Source organism: Panthera tigris, chromosome D3, assembly GCF_018350195.1.
Source record: "Panthera tigris isolate Pti1 chromosome D3, P.tigris_Pti1_mat1.1, whole genome shotgun sequence".
In the NCBI taxonomy this organism is placed as follows: domain Eukaryota; kingdom Metazoa; phylum Chordata; class Mammalia; order Carnivora; family Felidae; genus Panthera; species Panthera tigris.
The window spans coordinates 12,795,883-12,813,566 of NC_056671.1; the positions used below are offsets into that span (position 1 = coordinate 12,795,883).

General features: G+C 38.0%; 1 protein-coding gene across 5 annotated transcripts in view; it reads right to left on the reverse strand.

The window, feature by feature from the left end:
• The window catches only part of MED13L (mediator complex subunit 13L), a 300,820-nt gene that overhangs the window by 54,498 nt on the left and 228,638 nt on the right, over window positions 1-17,684 (reverse strand). For all 5 annotated transcript variants that reach the window (XM_042962372.1, XM_042962371.1, XM_042962375.1 and 2 more), the window contains 2 exons: window positions 2,792-2,937; window positions 22-216 (listed from right to left, as the gene is read on the reverse strand). In XM_042962372.1, the coding sequence (XP_042818306.1) occupies window positions 22-216; window positions 2,792-2,937 (341 nt within the window). The remainder of the gene's footprint in view (window positions 1-21; window positions 217-2,791; window positions 2,938-17,684) is intronic.

A 17,684-nucleotide genomic window follows, 5' to 3' on the forward strand; every position in this document is an offset into this window, starting at 1 on the left:
AGGCAAAATATTTTCTCTTACCAACAATTACTTCGACTGCCACAGGGAAATCGTCATCATATCCCAACTCCTCTTCTTCTTTCAACTCCTCTTTCTTTTTCAGCACCATTGGGTAGAAATACTGCCATTCCTCAATCAACTTACGGGTGGCGGGGTCTGACATCTTGTATGCTTGGCCTGTCAGCGTGCCATTTAAGCCATAAGGACTTACCAGTACTAGGGCAGGGAGGAGAAACAGATGTTAAAGATCAACTTGATAATTTCTACCGAAGCGTAATGCTGCATATGTGGTAATTTAGGTTGAAGCATACCATCGCTTACTGGATACGGCTCTTTATTTCCTGACTCCTTTTAAAGTCTGATTTTTTACAGTTTCTCATTTTAGTACCTATTACTTGTACACCTCTCAACTCACGTCAATTTTTTAAGGAAATCAAACGGGGAAGGTAAAAATATTATGAGACAGCTGTATCAACACACAAAATATAAACTATCTGTATATTAAAGCGTATACACAACTGTTTGATAATAGCCTATACAATGCAAACACTGAATCTTTTATAACAAAAGAAAGCCGTTTAATCCACACACCCCCAAAACCTGCCTAGAACTTGAATACTCTTCCCAGGGTTTCTGAGACTTCCTGAATGTCTGTAGTAATTTTAAAAATAAGATACAAAGAAAACCTGTATAGCAAAAAGTCTCAATGTACCAAGTCTGAAACATAATCCTTACGTTATAATTTCAGTTACGGCTGTTTTGAAGGTCTGTTGATGAAACAACTCCAAATAAAATTTATTATGCTCCAAGTAAAGGACTCAAAATCCCTCTATCTTTCTCTTTCAGTATTTGACCTGATGTTATTTTCACTGAGCTAGACACAAAAATGTAGTTAACACGATGCTGTATATAATATATAACCCAGCCAGTTTGTGGCCTTGGGGTGAGGCTAACCTTCCAAACAACACTTTTCTGGGGATAAACTTTTTCTTAACCCTAATTTCTAAAAAAAAAAAAATCTCAGCATAGTCCTAAAATGAGATGTTCTTTCTTTGGATGGCTTTAATTTTTTTTAACAGCTAGTTGATATATGACCTCGTTCAAGACAGAGATAGCTGTAGACATCGCATACTCCTTGTTGCCTCTCTCCTGTTCCTCACTGAGCCAGATGGGATAAAAATACTGATTCCAACCAACACAGTGAGTCAGGGGCAATGTTCCTGTATTAATACTTCTAGGAAATTCCCACACCAATATGGTTAATTATTTTTACTATAATTATCTATAGGCCAATACCTGCCCTAAGAATGTAACTTCTCCATACCGATCATGGGAAATAAGCAGGATAACATCCCACAAAAGTCTTCTACGATTCAGGACGTCAGTAGCAAATGAGGAAGCCTTTAAATAGGTGATCTATGGAGACCTGATAATGCTAATATTATCTTTCCCAACTTAGAAGGTTAGTTGCCTTCCCTCATGACTAGGAATTCCTTCCGTTATTATCATAAATAAACACTTCCATTTTCAGTGATAAAGTCTAGAATGATGTTAGATGGTCCTCAACACCTTTACAGTCAAGAAAACACAATATTTAAATAATTCTGGTAATCCACAATATGCACACACTGTACAACTCCTAAGTGCACAGTTTGAGGACTGGGCTTTGAATTTTGTAGCAGTTTACATAGCAAAGATCCCCAATTAAATAATGATAAGGCATATAGTTTAAAATGTGTTACAAAGTAAGGGGGGGAAAGGTAATAATTAGGACACAGTCAAATGAGGATTCAGTGTTCTTTTTTTACCTTAAAAAAAAAAGTCTCAATTATCTTTAGGGCAAGGAACAGATGTTTTTATCAAATTAAATCAGAATCATTTGTAGGAAACCAAAAGGCAATCATAAACAATATGGAGGCTAAACACTCATGACAGGCTGTTAATAAGTCCATAAAAATATTTTACTTAAATCCCTTAAAATATCAGTGTTTTTAAAAAATTACATTGTGGGATATACTGAGACCATAGCAGACATCTCTAGTAAATTAGACTGAACCAAAAAAAAATTCTTCCAGATGGTTCAATCTAATATTATTACATTTAAGTACTGTAACATTTATAATGCTATTCATAGAAAATTCTGAATTCCAAAAACAAAATTAAAGATTTAGAATTCATGGTTAGAAAAAATGGACATGGAGTTATTTTGGGGATATTGAGGTGACTGGTTGAGAATTAATGAAAATATAAATGTTAAGTTAAATTACAATAAAAAACTACCATCAATGCAGTCTTTAATTAAAATAAAATAATAAAGTTATTAACATTATTGAAGAAACTGTGACTCTAGAAATTTGATTCTGGATGAAATTTCAAAAACAGTAATTTAACAGTAATTTTCTGTAGGTCATTGCATGCCTGAAACCATGGAACAAACAAAACAATGAAAACCTTTGATTGATATGATTTGTCAGTTACTCATTGGGTCCTATTTTTCAAATACTTATTGACCTCCTTTGGTTCTGAAGGAAATGCTCTACATTTTATTCCTTAATGCAACTTCACCTAAGACCATGTTGTAAATGTGATAAGCTATAAGCTTTCAGCAAAAAGTTAGAAAGCTATTTATGTGAAATGGTAGTCTTTCCTTTCTTCTTCAGAAGTTGACCCTTACGCTTAGTTTTAAAATGTCCATTTAAGATAACATCTCCATCTGCAAATCTTACTGGGCAAGGTGACTATCCACGGAGTGGGGAAGAGGTAGGCAACAGGGACATCACCATTTACTTACCTTGAAATGGTGCAGGTGAAGACTGAGCCATGTGTATATGTTCCTCATTGATTAAATAAATTGGCTGGTGTTGGGCAATCTCCACACTTGTGCACACATTACTTTCTCCATGAAGAAAGAATGTGAACGCGCAGGACAGATGCTCACTATAAGAGAAACAGTGAGAAATTCAACTCTCCATTTTGGTGGGAAATGAGCGCTAGACACAGAAATTACAGACGGGATACAGCTTTCCTTTTATCAATCACCCAGCAAAGCCTGCCTCTGTGGATATTAATAGCATATACTTGTAGTTGATTTGAACAAGTAACATAACAATGACCTGTTGACAAAGTAAAGACACTAGTTACGCTACAATATGAAATTTGGAAAGCTATTGTGCAGATTGCCTCCTGTTTCATTTGCATCAAGTGTCCTATGCTGACTATAATCTCCTAAGGACAGAAAAAGAATCTTAACATTTTTCTACCTTAACATCTTTCTATCTTCTGAACTGGCTTTTAACGGATTCTAGGGACAATGATAAAATAGTTTTGTTTATGTTTGGTATGGCATAACAATAACATCAAATTTTACAAGCTTACAACATTGAACATGGTTAAAATTGTTCATCTAAAAATAGCAATTAAGGACACAGTTGTATATAAATTCCCAATATACAATTGCTAAGGTAATACAAGTCTCTAAATGGGCTGGTAATATTACACTTAATTTTTACAATTTACTTCTCATCACAAAATTTTATTAAAGCATTCCACTTCTCCATTTTCCACACAATTAGCTAAAAATTGATAAAAATGATGTGTCTTGGAGAAAAATAATTTCAAAATTACTACAGTAGCACATTCTTTCAAAGTTGTTAACTTTGGCCCTAAGCCAGTGATAATATCTCCATTTCTCAAGACAGCTTGTAAGAATACTTGCCTGATGAACCAAAGTCACTGTAGGCCAGGCAACTATCATTTAAAAAATCATCTCCAAGATGTGCTTCTTCTCAAAATTTCCCTAAAATGTTATAAACTGTATTTTGAGTACTACTCAAAACAATAAATTTTGCTTAGGTATAAAATTATAATGCTTTAAGGGAAAACTGAAATAAAAATGGTAACATTTTCATTCTATCACAAAGTGAAGCGTATATATTCTTCCTTGACAAGTATGTTGAGATAGCCTGTAGCTACTCCCAGCCCAAGGACAGACTTTGAGAACTTGATGGTACCTACAACCCTCTCCAGCTGTACAGTTCTGTGTTTTTTTTTTTTTTTTTTTTTTCTAAAGAATACATGACACAGGAGAGCAGGGAGGACAACAGTGACATTAGAAAGTAGAATCCCCCTTTGACCTACCAATACCACTGCTAAGACTTTATTCCATAGATAAAACTACTGTACAATTATTGACTACAGCACTGCTTGTAATAAATACTGCAAACAGCAAAAATGCCCATCAACAAAGAAATGGTTAGCTAAACTCTGATCTATGATTCATCCCTACAAAGTAATACTGTGCAACCACTTAAAAGAAAATGACCACATTGATATGTGGAAACCTCCAACATAAAGTCATGAATATGAGGGGAAAACCAAGGCACAAAAACACTGTGGCTAATATAGTCCCATCTGTATAAAAACGGGACCGGGTTGGGGGAATATACACACACACAATTTGCTTACACTGGCATAAAATTTCTCTGGAAGCATACACTTTAAAACCCTAATAATCCTGATTGCCTTTGGGGAATGACACGGCATGACTGAGGGAGAAAGAGAATTCACAATTCTTATTCTTTCATGCTTTTGAATATGGGGCCATATGTCACACAGAGAGTAATGGAGGTAAGATCTGAAGGAAGCCCGTGCCTCCTGTCCTTGTGCAGTGTGCGTGCTGGCCCAACTAGAGGCATGCACTAGAGGCATCCATGGCGTTTCATCTCCTCATATTTGGCTCTTAGTGGAAGCCTGCTGAGATCATCTTTGATTCTGATTCTGTTATCTAATGTCCTGGCTATTTGATCAGCGAGCCATCAATACCTTTATCCACGCCATCATTAAAAATGGTGACAAAGACTGCAATGAGAATAGAATCCTGTGTCATCTTATCAGGTAAGTCCCAAATTACAAATTCACTGGAGTGCTGCCACCCACTCACTATTTCTTGTCTACAAAGGATACTCTGAAAGATTATGTCAAATCTCTAGATACAATGAAGATACATAACAACCGTAATAGTTCTCTGATCTAGACATTTGCCTAAAAGTAAAATTCAGGTAGTCTGATACAAAAGCCAACCCCCACCAACTTTTACTTTTAAGTAGAAGGAGTTCAGATATGTGAATAAACATTGTAAACAAGGGGTTCTACAAAACAATTATAGATATGTTACGTTAGATACTGTTATGACAGAGTTAGGTTATTCTAAGCACCATACCTGTTTCTGCTTCTTCTCACCCATCACCTACTTTTAACCTAAACCATTACTCACTCAATTTCGTCTATTTCATAGACTCTCATTGTGTGCCAATTGAACAGCACTGTAGAGGTGATCAAGATCAACGTCTTTCAAATTCAGGGAGGAGACTATGCCCAAAGTCACAATGGTTTAGAGCACAGCTGGATAAGAGTTCATTCCCCCTTTCTTAACATAGTGTTCACAGCACATTCATGACATTCTACCTTCAATCAATGTTACATTCACCCCAATAGAATATAGGTACTTATCAGCGTGATTGCACAATGTGTAACTTATACCTGCCCCTGCATCATTTCTAACCTCCTACTAAACACCTTAACTTGCCATAAACTGAAATTGGAGCCTCACCCTGTTCTCTTAGGGCACTCCACCTAACAAGAATTCTAAGCCTTCTAACTCCATCTATTTTTCCACTCTTTATTCAGTAAATCAGGTCTGATTCAAGCAATTCTTTATTTAATCTCTATTATACCCTAAACATGTCCAAAGTTACACTTCTCTCACCCTTCCCCAGAGTCCTAGAGGACTACATATCTCCTTTTCTCGGTAAATGTACCCCTGTACTCATCCTCTTTCCCTTCTTGAACAGTCTGTATTTCTTCCTCTTTACTTGCCCCAGGTTCCTAAGCCATTAGATACCTTCTCTTGATCAAGTTACTCTTTCAGGGGTACTGTCACATCTTACCCCCCTGTTCACTAATATCAAATAACCAACATGTAAGTAAAATGGTCAGTATAAATAGTAGCAATACCACCAAATTATCTACAAATAAATAAATTTTGTGCTACAAAATAAATGAGGTACTAAGAAAATAATGGAGGGGTGCTATTTTGGAAAGGTGCATAATCAGGGAAGAACTTCTCTGAAAACAAGGAGAGCACTTAAACAGGCTTGATTTTTGAGGTGCCTGGCTGACTCAGTTGAGCGTCTGACTCAAAAAAAGGAGAGCACTTAAACAGGCTTGATTTTTGGGGTGCCTAGGTGGCTCAGTCGGTTAGGCGTCCAACTCTTGGTTTCAGCTCAGGTCATGATCTCACAGTTTGTGAGTTCAAGCCCGCATTGGGCTCTATATTGACAGTGCAGAGACTGGTGTGGAGCTCAATCCCAAAACCTTGAAATTACGACCTGAGCCGAAATCAAGAGTCGGAAGGATCAACCTACTGAGCCACCCAGGTGCCCAGAGAGCATTTGGCATTTTAAAAGAAACTTTTTAAAGAGGAAATGTGGCTGCATTGTTGTGAAAATAAAGGCTAGTATAACCTGAATTTGGAAAGATAGGAATATTTGTTCACTCTCTGCCTACCAAAAAGACAAAGATACATCAGAGTAGCTGAAAAATAAAGTAAATCTATCTGCATACTGTTTATAAAAGCCACACAAAATAAAACTACACCACAAGAATGAAAATGAAAGGGAGAAAATGATATGCCGGGTAAGTCCAAATAAAAATAAAGCTAGTATAGAAATAACAATAACTGAAACAATAAAATGTTTTTAAAACGTAGGGTTCATTATTACATTATAATAAAGGGGAACTCAACAATAAATTAAAACAATCTTGAATGTGAATATTCACAACCATATGGTATGCCACAGAATTTTAAAATATGAAAAACAAAAAAAAAATTGGTAGAACAAGGAAAAACTGACAAATCTGCAATGAATAAAGATTTCAACATACTCTTCTCAGTATGTAATAAAATGAGCAAATTATTAAGAAAACCAAAAAACCAAAGCCCCAATAATGACAAAAATATATAAACTTGAGTATATATGCTGACTTTCCAGAAATAATCTATTCCCTTTCCAAGAACACATGTAAGAGGTACAAAAATGAACTAAGTGGACACAAGACAAGTCCTAAATTTCAAAGATCAGATATCATACAGACTATACCTTCTTTAATCATAGTGCAATTTAGTTAGAAATCAGTTGTTTAAAAAATAAAAAGGTTAAAATAAAATCTCTTTGGAAACTTAAACATGCATTCCCTAAATAAGTCTTCGGTTACAAAGGAAATCACAAAATACTTAAAACTGTATGACAACGAAAATAATACAGGTCAACAACTGCGAGAAACAGTGCTTAAGAGAGTAATTTATATCCTTATGTGCCTGTAAGAAAATCTTAAAATGAGATAAGCATTCAAATTAAGAAGTTGAAGGGCCAAGAAGCTCAATGAAAACAGAAAGATGAAAATAATAATGACAAAAACACTGATTAATAAAATGGGGGGGTGGGGGGGGGAGATGATCAATAGAAAGTATTGACAAAACCAAAACTTGTTCTTTGCACAAACCACAGTAAGACAAACCACCAGGCTGGCTGACCGCTCTGGGGGAAGGAAGTGGAGAAGATGCCCGTGCAAGGGAGGAGCACAGATAATCCTGGGAACCCAAAGAAGGAAATAACCACAGAGAGTAGGAGTGTTTTGATGATAAAAATACTATACGTAACTTTATGCCAATAAATCTGAAACACATGAAATGGATAATTTTCCATAAAAATAGAAGCTGTAAAAATTTTTTGAAAAGAATAACTAAGAAATTCACCCACTGAATTCAACACCAGCTTAGAAGGTTTTATAACACTTTCAAGGAACAATCAGTCTTCCTATTCAAATAGTTTCAACAAATGATAAATAAAATAAAACCTCCCAAATCTTTCCTTTAAGCCTGTATAGCTTTGACAGTAAAATGAGATACAATTAGTTACAAGAGAAAGTCACATGTAACAATTTCACTCAAGAACAGACACAAGACTACTAAGTTAAATAATAATAAATCGAGTTGAAAAGTGATCCAGAGATCTACAATACCACCAAGTGGGGTTTATGTTGGAATAAAGGAATGGATTAACATCAGCAAATCTGTTAGTGTAATACAGCACATTAACAGAGGAAGGAGAAAAATCAAAGAATCCATCTCAGCACACAGAAAAAAAGCATGTATTAAAATTCAAAAACTCCAATAATCATTATTTATAAAATAAACTCTTAGCAAACTGGAGTCAAAAGGAACTATGTAACTTAAATAGACAAAGCAATCATGCTGCTTAATGTTAAAACTTTAGAATACTCTATAAAAATTTGTTAAAAAGGCAAGACAAGGATTCTCCCCTTATATGCAACACTGCACTAGATGCCCAAGTCCTTGCAATAAGAGAAAGAAGTATAAAAACCAGAAAGGATGAGGTAACAGTATCTTTGCAGATAATGCAATTCTGTCAGATTTTTTCAATGTAGACTACAGATAGATAAACAGAAGTAACAACAGAGTTAAGGTTGGTAGACCCAAGATCAACAATAGCTGGGTTCTTACATGCTATTTACAAAATATAACGGAAAAAAAAAAAATACCCCATTAGCAACAGCAATGAAAACCAAAAGGTACTCAGAAAATAGATGAATAAAGGATATGTTAGCCTTCTATGGAGAAATTCACAGAACATTCAGTTTGCAGAATATAAAAGACATAAACTCTTGGGTGGGTGGCTCAGTTGGTTGAGCGTCTGACTTCGGCTCAGGTCATGATCCCACGGTTCGTGGGTTCAAACCCCACGATGGGCTCTGTGCTGACAGCTCAGAGCCTGGCGCCTGCTTCGGATTCTGAGTCTTCCTCCTCTCTCTCTGTCTCTGTCTGTCTCTCTCTCAAAAATAAATAAACATTAAAAAATATTTTTTTAAGATATAAACTCTTTTAAAAGACAAATCATATACCTAGATATGCTATCAGTATCACAAAGATTACAATTCTCCCCAAATTGATCCATAAATTCAATGCAATTCCAACCAATCTGATTCTGAAAAGTATGCAGATCAAGAATAGCCAACGCAATTCTGAAAACAAACAAAGCAACAGAGTTAACTTAGTAGTATCCAGATGTACTACTGAACCACAGTAATAACAACAGGGTAGTAATGACTCATGAATAAAGACCCGTTAAACGGAACAGGGAACTCAGAAGCCCATCCTCCAAGGGCTCCCCATCTCACAAAGTGTAAAAGCCAAGAATGTAGCCCCGGTTGCCTTTGTGGCCAAAGTGCCTTCTGCTCCCTTCCATTCTCTCTCTCCATTCCAGCCGATACAGCTTCTTGCTGTTCCTCAAACAAGCCCATCACAATGCCTCCTCTTGGCCATTCAACATTACTGCTTCTTCTACCTGGAACTCTCTTGCTCCCAGCCATCAATAGGGCTCTCTCCCTTACTTCCTACAAGTGTTGCTTAAATCCCATCTCCCCAGCAAGGCTTATCCTCACCATATAATTTAAAGGCACAACTCCCCTTAACTCTCTTGCCCCCTTTCCCCTATAGCACTCGTCACTTTCTCATACTGTCTCTGATACACCAGTCACAATGCTTCTTTAGAAGCACTGTGGATCTAAAAACAGCCTTGTAAACTGTAATGCTCCCACTGCGTTACATTCTTACTACAGATAATGGGAAGGAAATGAGATACTGCAGGAGACAGAAGGGAAGGAGGAAGGAAGACAAAAAACAAAGTAAAAGAGGGATGGGAAGAAATGAGAGGAAGAAAGACAGGAGAAGAAAGAGGAGGAGAAGGGAGAGGGAGAGGGAGAGGGAGAAGAGGAAGAGAAGAACAGGGAGAGGAGTTTCTGGAGTCTGTATGGCCATGTGTGGTGCGTAACAGGTAATTTTGTCTTTTTGAAAATCGCATTCAAGGGCACCTGGGTGGCTCAGTCAGTTAAGTGTCCAACTTTGGCTCAGGAAATAATCTCACAGTTCATGGGTTCGAGCCCCGCACTGGGCTCTCTGCTATCAGAGGGGGCTCCCTTTGGATCCTCTGCCCCCCTCTCTCTGCCCCACCCCTGCTTGTTGTCTCTCTCTTTCTAAATAAATAAACTTAAAAAAATCACATTCAAGATTATAATTACACTATTGGCAAATGTTCACGTTATGGACTTCATAGGGGGTCTGTTCTATAGCTTTAGCATTTGCCACTTGTTTTATTTTAAAAAATTAACAGGTGAGAATTTTGAATAAGAGTATAATAAATGCTAGAATAATTATTTTATGACTAATAAACAACCAGGCTTGTATTATATCTGTGTACATTATTCACAAGAATGTCATTTTAAGTGTCCTAGATAAACACTATTGATGAGATAAAGAACACTATCGCAATTTATTAAACTATTTACAAAATGTAAAATTATTCCTACTTCAAATATGTAACATGACTTAGAGAAGCTAATTAAAGCCTAAAGGCTTTTTAAACTTCCTCTCACCACCCTCCTTTTTTCTCTCCTCTTCCCTCTGTTTCTCTTCTTTATCCCTCCCTCCCTTCCTCCACCTCTCCCCATGATTCTATTTTTATTCTTTCTTTCTCTCCCCCTCTCTTCTCCCTCCTTCCCTCTCCACCTCTCTCCCCACCAAGTGCTTTACTGTATTTCACCTATGCTACAAGTCTATCTCCAAATATCTCACCAGATGTTTGTAACTCTTTATTCTAAGCTTCAAAGACCTATTTCTTTCAGCTAAAACTAAGAAACAAACCACCAAAATAATCTTGTTTCAAAGTAACAAGGGCAATATCTGCAAGCAGTCAAAGCAACCAACTCCTACCTCACCTTGGAGCTTCCCTAGACATCAGAGTTTTAGGCAACGTATTTTAATATTTCTCTAAACTAGGAAACATCCATCCATCCACCCACCCACCTACCTATCTATCTATCTATCCATGCATCCACTCATCCAGCCAGCCACCTATCCATATGTGTGTGTGTGTGTGTGTGTGTGTGTGTGTGTGTGTGTGTATAATACACAGATAAATGGATATATGGATATACGGATGTATGTACATAAACGGTTTTGGAGAAATCTCTTCCACGGTTTAAATGCTGAGCAGCTAAACATAACAGGAACAGATTCCCTCCTGGCAGTCGGTGCAAGGAGAGCATTCACAAGAAAATCGTCAGTGTTAGTGCTGGTAGACACTGACCCCATTAGCCACTCCTCTAGCCTCAGCCAACCAGTCTGCTTCAGGACCGGGCACTTCTTACTGTGCACGCCACGCGGCTCCATCCGTTGGTGTTCGTGCTCTTCTTTTGTCTAGAATAAACTTCTCCTATCCTTCATCTAACTCCTGCTTAGCTTCTCCAAGAAATCATCTGTCAAGTCCCAGAGCCGGCTACGTGCCCCACATGCCTCTGCGTATACCTCAGTCAAAACATGTTTGTAAGTTTTACATCTAGTCCGTCTGACTAAATATTGTGAGGGCAGAAGTCGCATTTTAGCTTTCACTTTGGAACCTTCACATGGTATCTGGCACGGGCACACGCTGCATTAGTACTTAATTGAGTTTGTGATATTTTGTATCTTTCCCCCAAATTTTTTGGCATTTTACCAGGTGACTCAGAAACAAGCCTGGAATCGTGAGTCAGAAGACAGGGAAGACAGGAGTAAAAGCTATGACACTCCAGCCAGGAATACATTAGGTGACACCTACCCATGGCCTTGAGAATTTCTGATGATCTTTCTAACTATTCTTCTGCAGGGAGCCTGCTCTGGGCATATCACTAATGGCTATAGGGTATAATACAGTATGAATCTCTTTGGGACCCAAGGCAGTTTATACTCTCTGGATTAGAAAAGAGACGAGCACAAAATAAATAAGGACTAGACATATAGGTCAACAGGATATTCTCTTCCGTAAATGCCACTGAAGAATTCTGTTCCTTTACTCCATTATCCATCCTAAGTACTGTGGCCAAATCAATCCTCCTAAAACACGTTTGTAATAAAAATCAATACTACTCAATCCCATGTTATAGTCCCCCACTGCCCAGAGGAAAAAGCTAAACCCCTCTGCCCTCTGCCCAGGCTTTCCTTATTGTAGTGCAACCCACTTTTTCTTTTTAAGTAGTATTTAAAACCCTACTTCCATGTACAAACTCTCAGTGACAGCCAGCTTGGAATGGTTAATGCTTTGTGCATCTCTCACATGAATTCCTGTAACTCCACGTAATTTCCCACTCCTTCATTCTCCTTACATCCCATTTCTGAAGGTCCAACATCACGTCTACTTTCTCTACAGAGCCTTCTCATATTAGCTCGTTCCACAGAGACCTCTTCCTGCTACCAAGAGTCCTCACCGTGCTTGGCACCCATGCCGTCAGAAGAACTTATTTAACGAAGCACACCTATCTGTCTTGTGCAAGACGCTCTGCTACATTTTGGAATATGGAAATAAGCAAGTGCAGAACCAGGCCTTGGGTATGTTATAGTTTCCTAAGCAAAGTACCTAAAAACTTTAGAAGCAGCCAAGAGAGTAACATAAAATTATTGTACTAGCCTGCATAGCAAGATCCCAAAGACATCAAAAGGCATAGCAATAGGAAGATGGGGAAGTTCTGGTAGGATATCGTAGTCAAAATTTTCTACTTTAATAATATTAAACTTAAAAAAACCCTCATCATATGATTATAACATCTTATATGGGTTTGTATCCTATGCAATCTTAGAGAATTATCAGCTTATAAAAGAATGACACGATCCCATGGGAATGAGGAGAGGTTTAGGGAAAGAAAAGTTTCCTACTATTTATAAAATATCGTGCATTCTATCTTATTGTTCTAATTGGGTTAAATTCTCTATTCTCAGAGGTCCAATAAGTAAAACTAAAAACTACATTCCAATAAGAAAAGAAATGTGCTTGCATTCTATCTTTCCAACATCTTCTCTCGCTACATTAATTTGTATGTGCAAGGCTTCCATCGTCCCATTTGTTTCCTTCCTAGGACCTGTCATAATCTGTAGTTATTTATTTTGATGGTCCCCTCCCACCACAACGAAAGCCCTCTGTATTCCAGGAACCTAGCGCAGCCCATGACACACTGCACTTAATAGTCACTGAATGAAAGAATGCAGTTTTAGTCATAACCAATGATTAAATTACTTTTCTTTAGAAAGTTCCATCTTGAGCAGAACAAGAACAGCTGATGCACACTGAATATTTTTAAAGTGGGGGAAAGTTTCATTGTTAATAGAACGAGGTCATACGTAATTTCAATGATAGAGAAAAAAGTAACTTTTTTTTAAGTTGATGAGAGAGAGAGAGAAGGGGGCAGGCAGGCAGAGAGAGCACACATACGCACATACATGAGCGGGAAAAGGGTAGAGAGAGAGGAAGAGAGAGGATCCCAAGCAGGCTCCACAATGTCAGCAAGGATCCTGAAGTGGGGCTCGAACACACAAACTGGGAGATCATGACCTGACCCGGCATCAAGAGTCAGATGTCTAACCAACGGAGCCACCCAGGTGCCCCCAAAAAGGCAACTTTTAAAAGTGTTCACTCAGGAAAACACAAGGGGTTGGTGGGTGCTGCACCTCTGTCGTTGGGAAAGGACCCGCATACATGCAAAAAAGGAAGGACTTAGTATTCCAGATCATTTTATTCTCTTACAATATTCTAAACCTTAAAAAAACAAAAGGTTTTTTTTACTTCTTACGCGGAGTTTTCAGAATGCAAGTATTACATGGGCTTTCAAAATGCATTATGAATATTAATAAACTCCTGTTCTTTTCATGGTGTAAAAGTGTTTTGATAACAGATTCACAATGCAGAACGCATTTAGATAATTCTATCTAAATGCTTTCTGTGTTATGAACTTATCTTAAAATTTTCCAAGCTGTCATTAACCAAATCTCTTGCCAGAAGTAATTTGCCTCACTCTATAGATCCTCATTTGGGAATATTTTGCTAATGTTACTTTATCATTTCCTTTCCTTAAAAATATACTGTTTACTTTGGCAGCCTTCACAAAGACTATGTTGAGATCCTTTGCTCACTAGCATGCTGCTGACCTTTCTCTTATTGGACCAGCCTTAACCTTCTTCCTTTTTAAAAGACGGTGGCATTATAATGTTCAAATAACAAGACAATGAAATTATTTCATAACACTTTGAGATGCTTTCATTATTTCATATACCTTCCCTTTAAATTATAAGTTAAATCTGATAAAAAGGCAATGAAAATGTCCAGGAAAGTTAATGGCACATAATTTTTTTTTAACTGAGAGGCAGCGCTTGTATTATAACTGTCAAATTACCATTACAATTTTATGAAATCACGCGTCTAAGAAGAATAGTTACCAAGTAAATTATTACAATACAAAACTGCCTTGGTGGACAACTCTCCCTCATATATAAAAACATATTCCTACGAGTATATTTATCAATACGCGCGCACACATGCACACGCACTAAGTTAAATTAGCAAGCTCTAGGACTTCTCCTTTCTACCCTTCTGTCCTCAAAGCTCAGTTGCTCACTGTTAGTACGCTTGGCACTGGTGCGCGAATTCGTGCTGCTCAGAAGGGTGCCACTCCTGGCACTGCAGTGGTAACAGCCCAGCAGCACTTCTTACATTAATGCCAAACGGAGCCCTGCTGGCCGAAAGGACTTAGCGTTTCTCCCTGGGCGCCTCACTTGCTGGAAGCAAGTGACAGTGCAGAGGCTAAGATTCCCTGTATATCCCTGATCCAAAGGCTGGAAAGCTTGAGGGTTCCCATCCTGACGATACAAACTACGTAAGATAATTTTCATGATGCCAAAATAGACATATGAGCTGCTCTAGTCAGTGATCTGAGCTTAAAAAAATCAGAAGCCGACATACACAAAATTTGAGGAGGCTTATGAAAGTCATCTTATTAAAATCTCTCTTGAGGTTACTAAACTAGGCCAGATTATCTAGTCACAGTCTCTGGACAGCCCTTTGAAGATTCAATGGAATGTGCCTGGCAGAGAATGCAGATTAAAGTAACATTTATATTAGGTAACTCATAACCACCAAAGTACTTCTGCTCACTTTAAGACATGGTTGGATTCTTTTTTTTTAAGTATTAAAAAAAAAACCCTTTATCGACTTTTTTGGTTACTTTTAAAAGATAGTAACAAAGTATGTGTGTGAGTGGGGGGGTGGGTGTAATGAGGGGGGTAATGGAAAGCCACATAAATTTTCTGCCATTTTCTCGTTAAATGCTGTGAAGGCATTATATATTGCTAAGAATACTAAAGGACCAACTGACACTAACATAGCTAAGGCTTTCTTTTTTTGTTAAGATTTATTTTTAAGTAATCTCTACACGCAACGTGGGGCTCAAACTCACAACCCTGAGATCAAGAGTTGCACGCTCTACTGACTGAGCCAGCCAGGCGCCCTGCTAGGGCTTTCTGTATCTTTTTGCCTGTGTGCCTGAGAGTATTCTCTAGCCTTTCTTTCCTGTCCCTTATTGCTAAACTGAAATGCTAAAATGAAATCCTCCCAAACTACAAACTACTCTTGTATAGTGTATCTTAAAATCATGGGTGTTTACTGACCAATATGACAGATTCTGCCACCTGAGGAGGAGCCTAAGTGGTGGTCATGGAGGAGTGACTGCCAGCCTAAGACACGTAGGGACAGATCCCCACACCCAGCTCACACTGGGAGAAAACGTAAAGCAACAGGAATTCCAGAATGTTGCCATTCACCGGATGAACAACAGCAGGCAGGGCCGCACCTACATGGTCGAACAATGCCACCCCCACCCAAAAATCTGTTAAAAAATACTGGTGCTAGGTATGTAGGCTTTTTGCTTTCACAGAGCATTATTTCTCCATATTCCACTAATGTACTTCCTATCGTGTATGAGTATCAACCTTTATTATTTTTTTCCTGTCTCGTTATATTCATTATATGTAAAATACCTGAAATACTTCTAGAACAAGAAGAGGTAGGAAAAAGAGGGAAGGATGCATATGGAGATTCCCTTTTCCTTTCATACCCCAAGTCTAATTAAGGAACAATGTTATATTACAGTATGTATTTAATGAGAGCTGATATAGAAATTAAACAGTACGACATGATAAAATTATTCCGTGTCCGTCCCTATTCACAGTAATGGTCCCAGTTACATTTTTAAAAGACAATGTCTACAACAAACAAAGCAGGGGGGAAAAACTACCTTTTTATTTCACACTATTTCAGACCTAGTAGCTGATACTCAGCTCAGTGTGGCTTGGCAAGTTCTTTAAAGGCTTTCCAACACTTGGCATTAGCCTACCAGCGAGCAGGGCCCTCTATATTCAGCACTGTTGCAAAATGTCTCACTCACCAGTACTCAAAGGAAGTCACAGTTTTCCCAGCAAAGGGAAAATAAAATTGGAGCGGACACTTATTTGGTAGAATGCTGTTATCAGTGAGTATTTATCCTCCATACTCTTCCCATACCACAGGCCTACTCCAGAGAGCTAGGTTTTTCTTTTCTTTAATCAAAACACAGTGCAGCCTTTAATCATCAGCAGTGCTTGTGATCCCAACCCCCTTATCCCTAACATAAGAAAAAGAAATCTGATGGCTAAAGCCAACAAAAAAATAAACTTAAGATGCTTCTACACGTTTTTTATAGTCTATTTAAAATTATGACGTCAAAGATAGCTACATATTTTGCAATATGAATTAACTTTGATTCTTAACAATTAAAAGCAATTTCTCCTGGGGCGCCTGGGTGGCTCAGACAGTTAAGTGTCCGGCTTTGGCCCAGGTCATGATCTCACTACTGGTGAGTTCGAGACCTGAATCGGGCTCTGCCCTGACAGTGCTCACGCACGCTCTCTCTCAAAATAAATAAATAAAATTTAAATAATAACAATAATAAATAAAAGTAATTTCTCCTAATCAGGTAAAACTCGTATGACAGGATATAAAAGAAAGAGGAGATACTGGAACTCACACAGTCATCAGGTGCTGTAAACCTGAAAGATACTATTTATTCAATATAAGAATGGCATTAGCACCTCACTAAAGGGACAAGGAACACAGAAAACATCACCTGAAGATGTAGCCCCTAAAAGTACAGCCCAGAGATACCCAATAAATACCCAGTCTTCAAACTATTCTAATGTGCATAGTAGTTATGTAAACACTTAATGATACTCACATACAATCAGCATCTGGTCACTGCCAAAAAATATGATTTTAAAATTGTGAATGTTCACTTTTTTAAAAAAAATTTTTTTTAATGTTCATTTTTGAGAGAGAGACAGAGACAGAGTGTGAGTGGGAGACACAGAATCTGAAGCAGGCTCCAGACTCCAAGCTGTCAGCCCAGAGCCCAACGTGGGGTTTGAACCCACGGACCGGACCATGAGATCATGACCTGAGAACTGAAGTCGGACATTTAACCGACTGAACCACACAGGCGCCCCTCACCTTTTCTTTTTTTTTTCTTTTCCGTTTTTTTTTTAGTTCTGTCCCTTTTTCCATGTCTAGACCCTCTCAGACTCAGAGCTAGGTACTCTCACTCATCTTGGCTTTAAGTACCGTCTCCATGTGCACGTCCAGGGGAGCTCTCTGGGAGCTCTGGGGAGAGTGCCAATCTGTAAAAGACTTAGACATAAAAAGATTCTGATAGAGAATCTC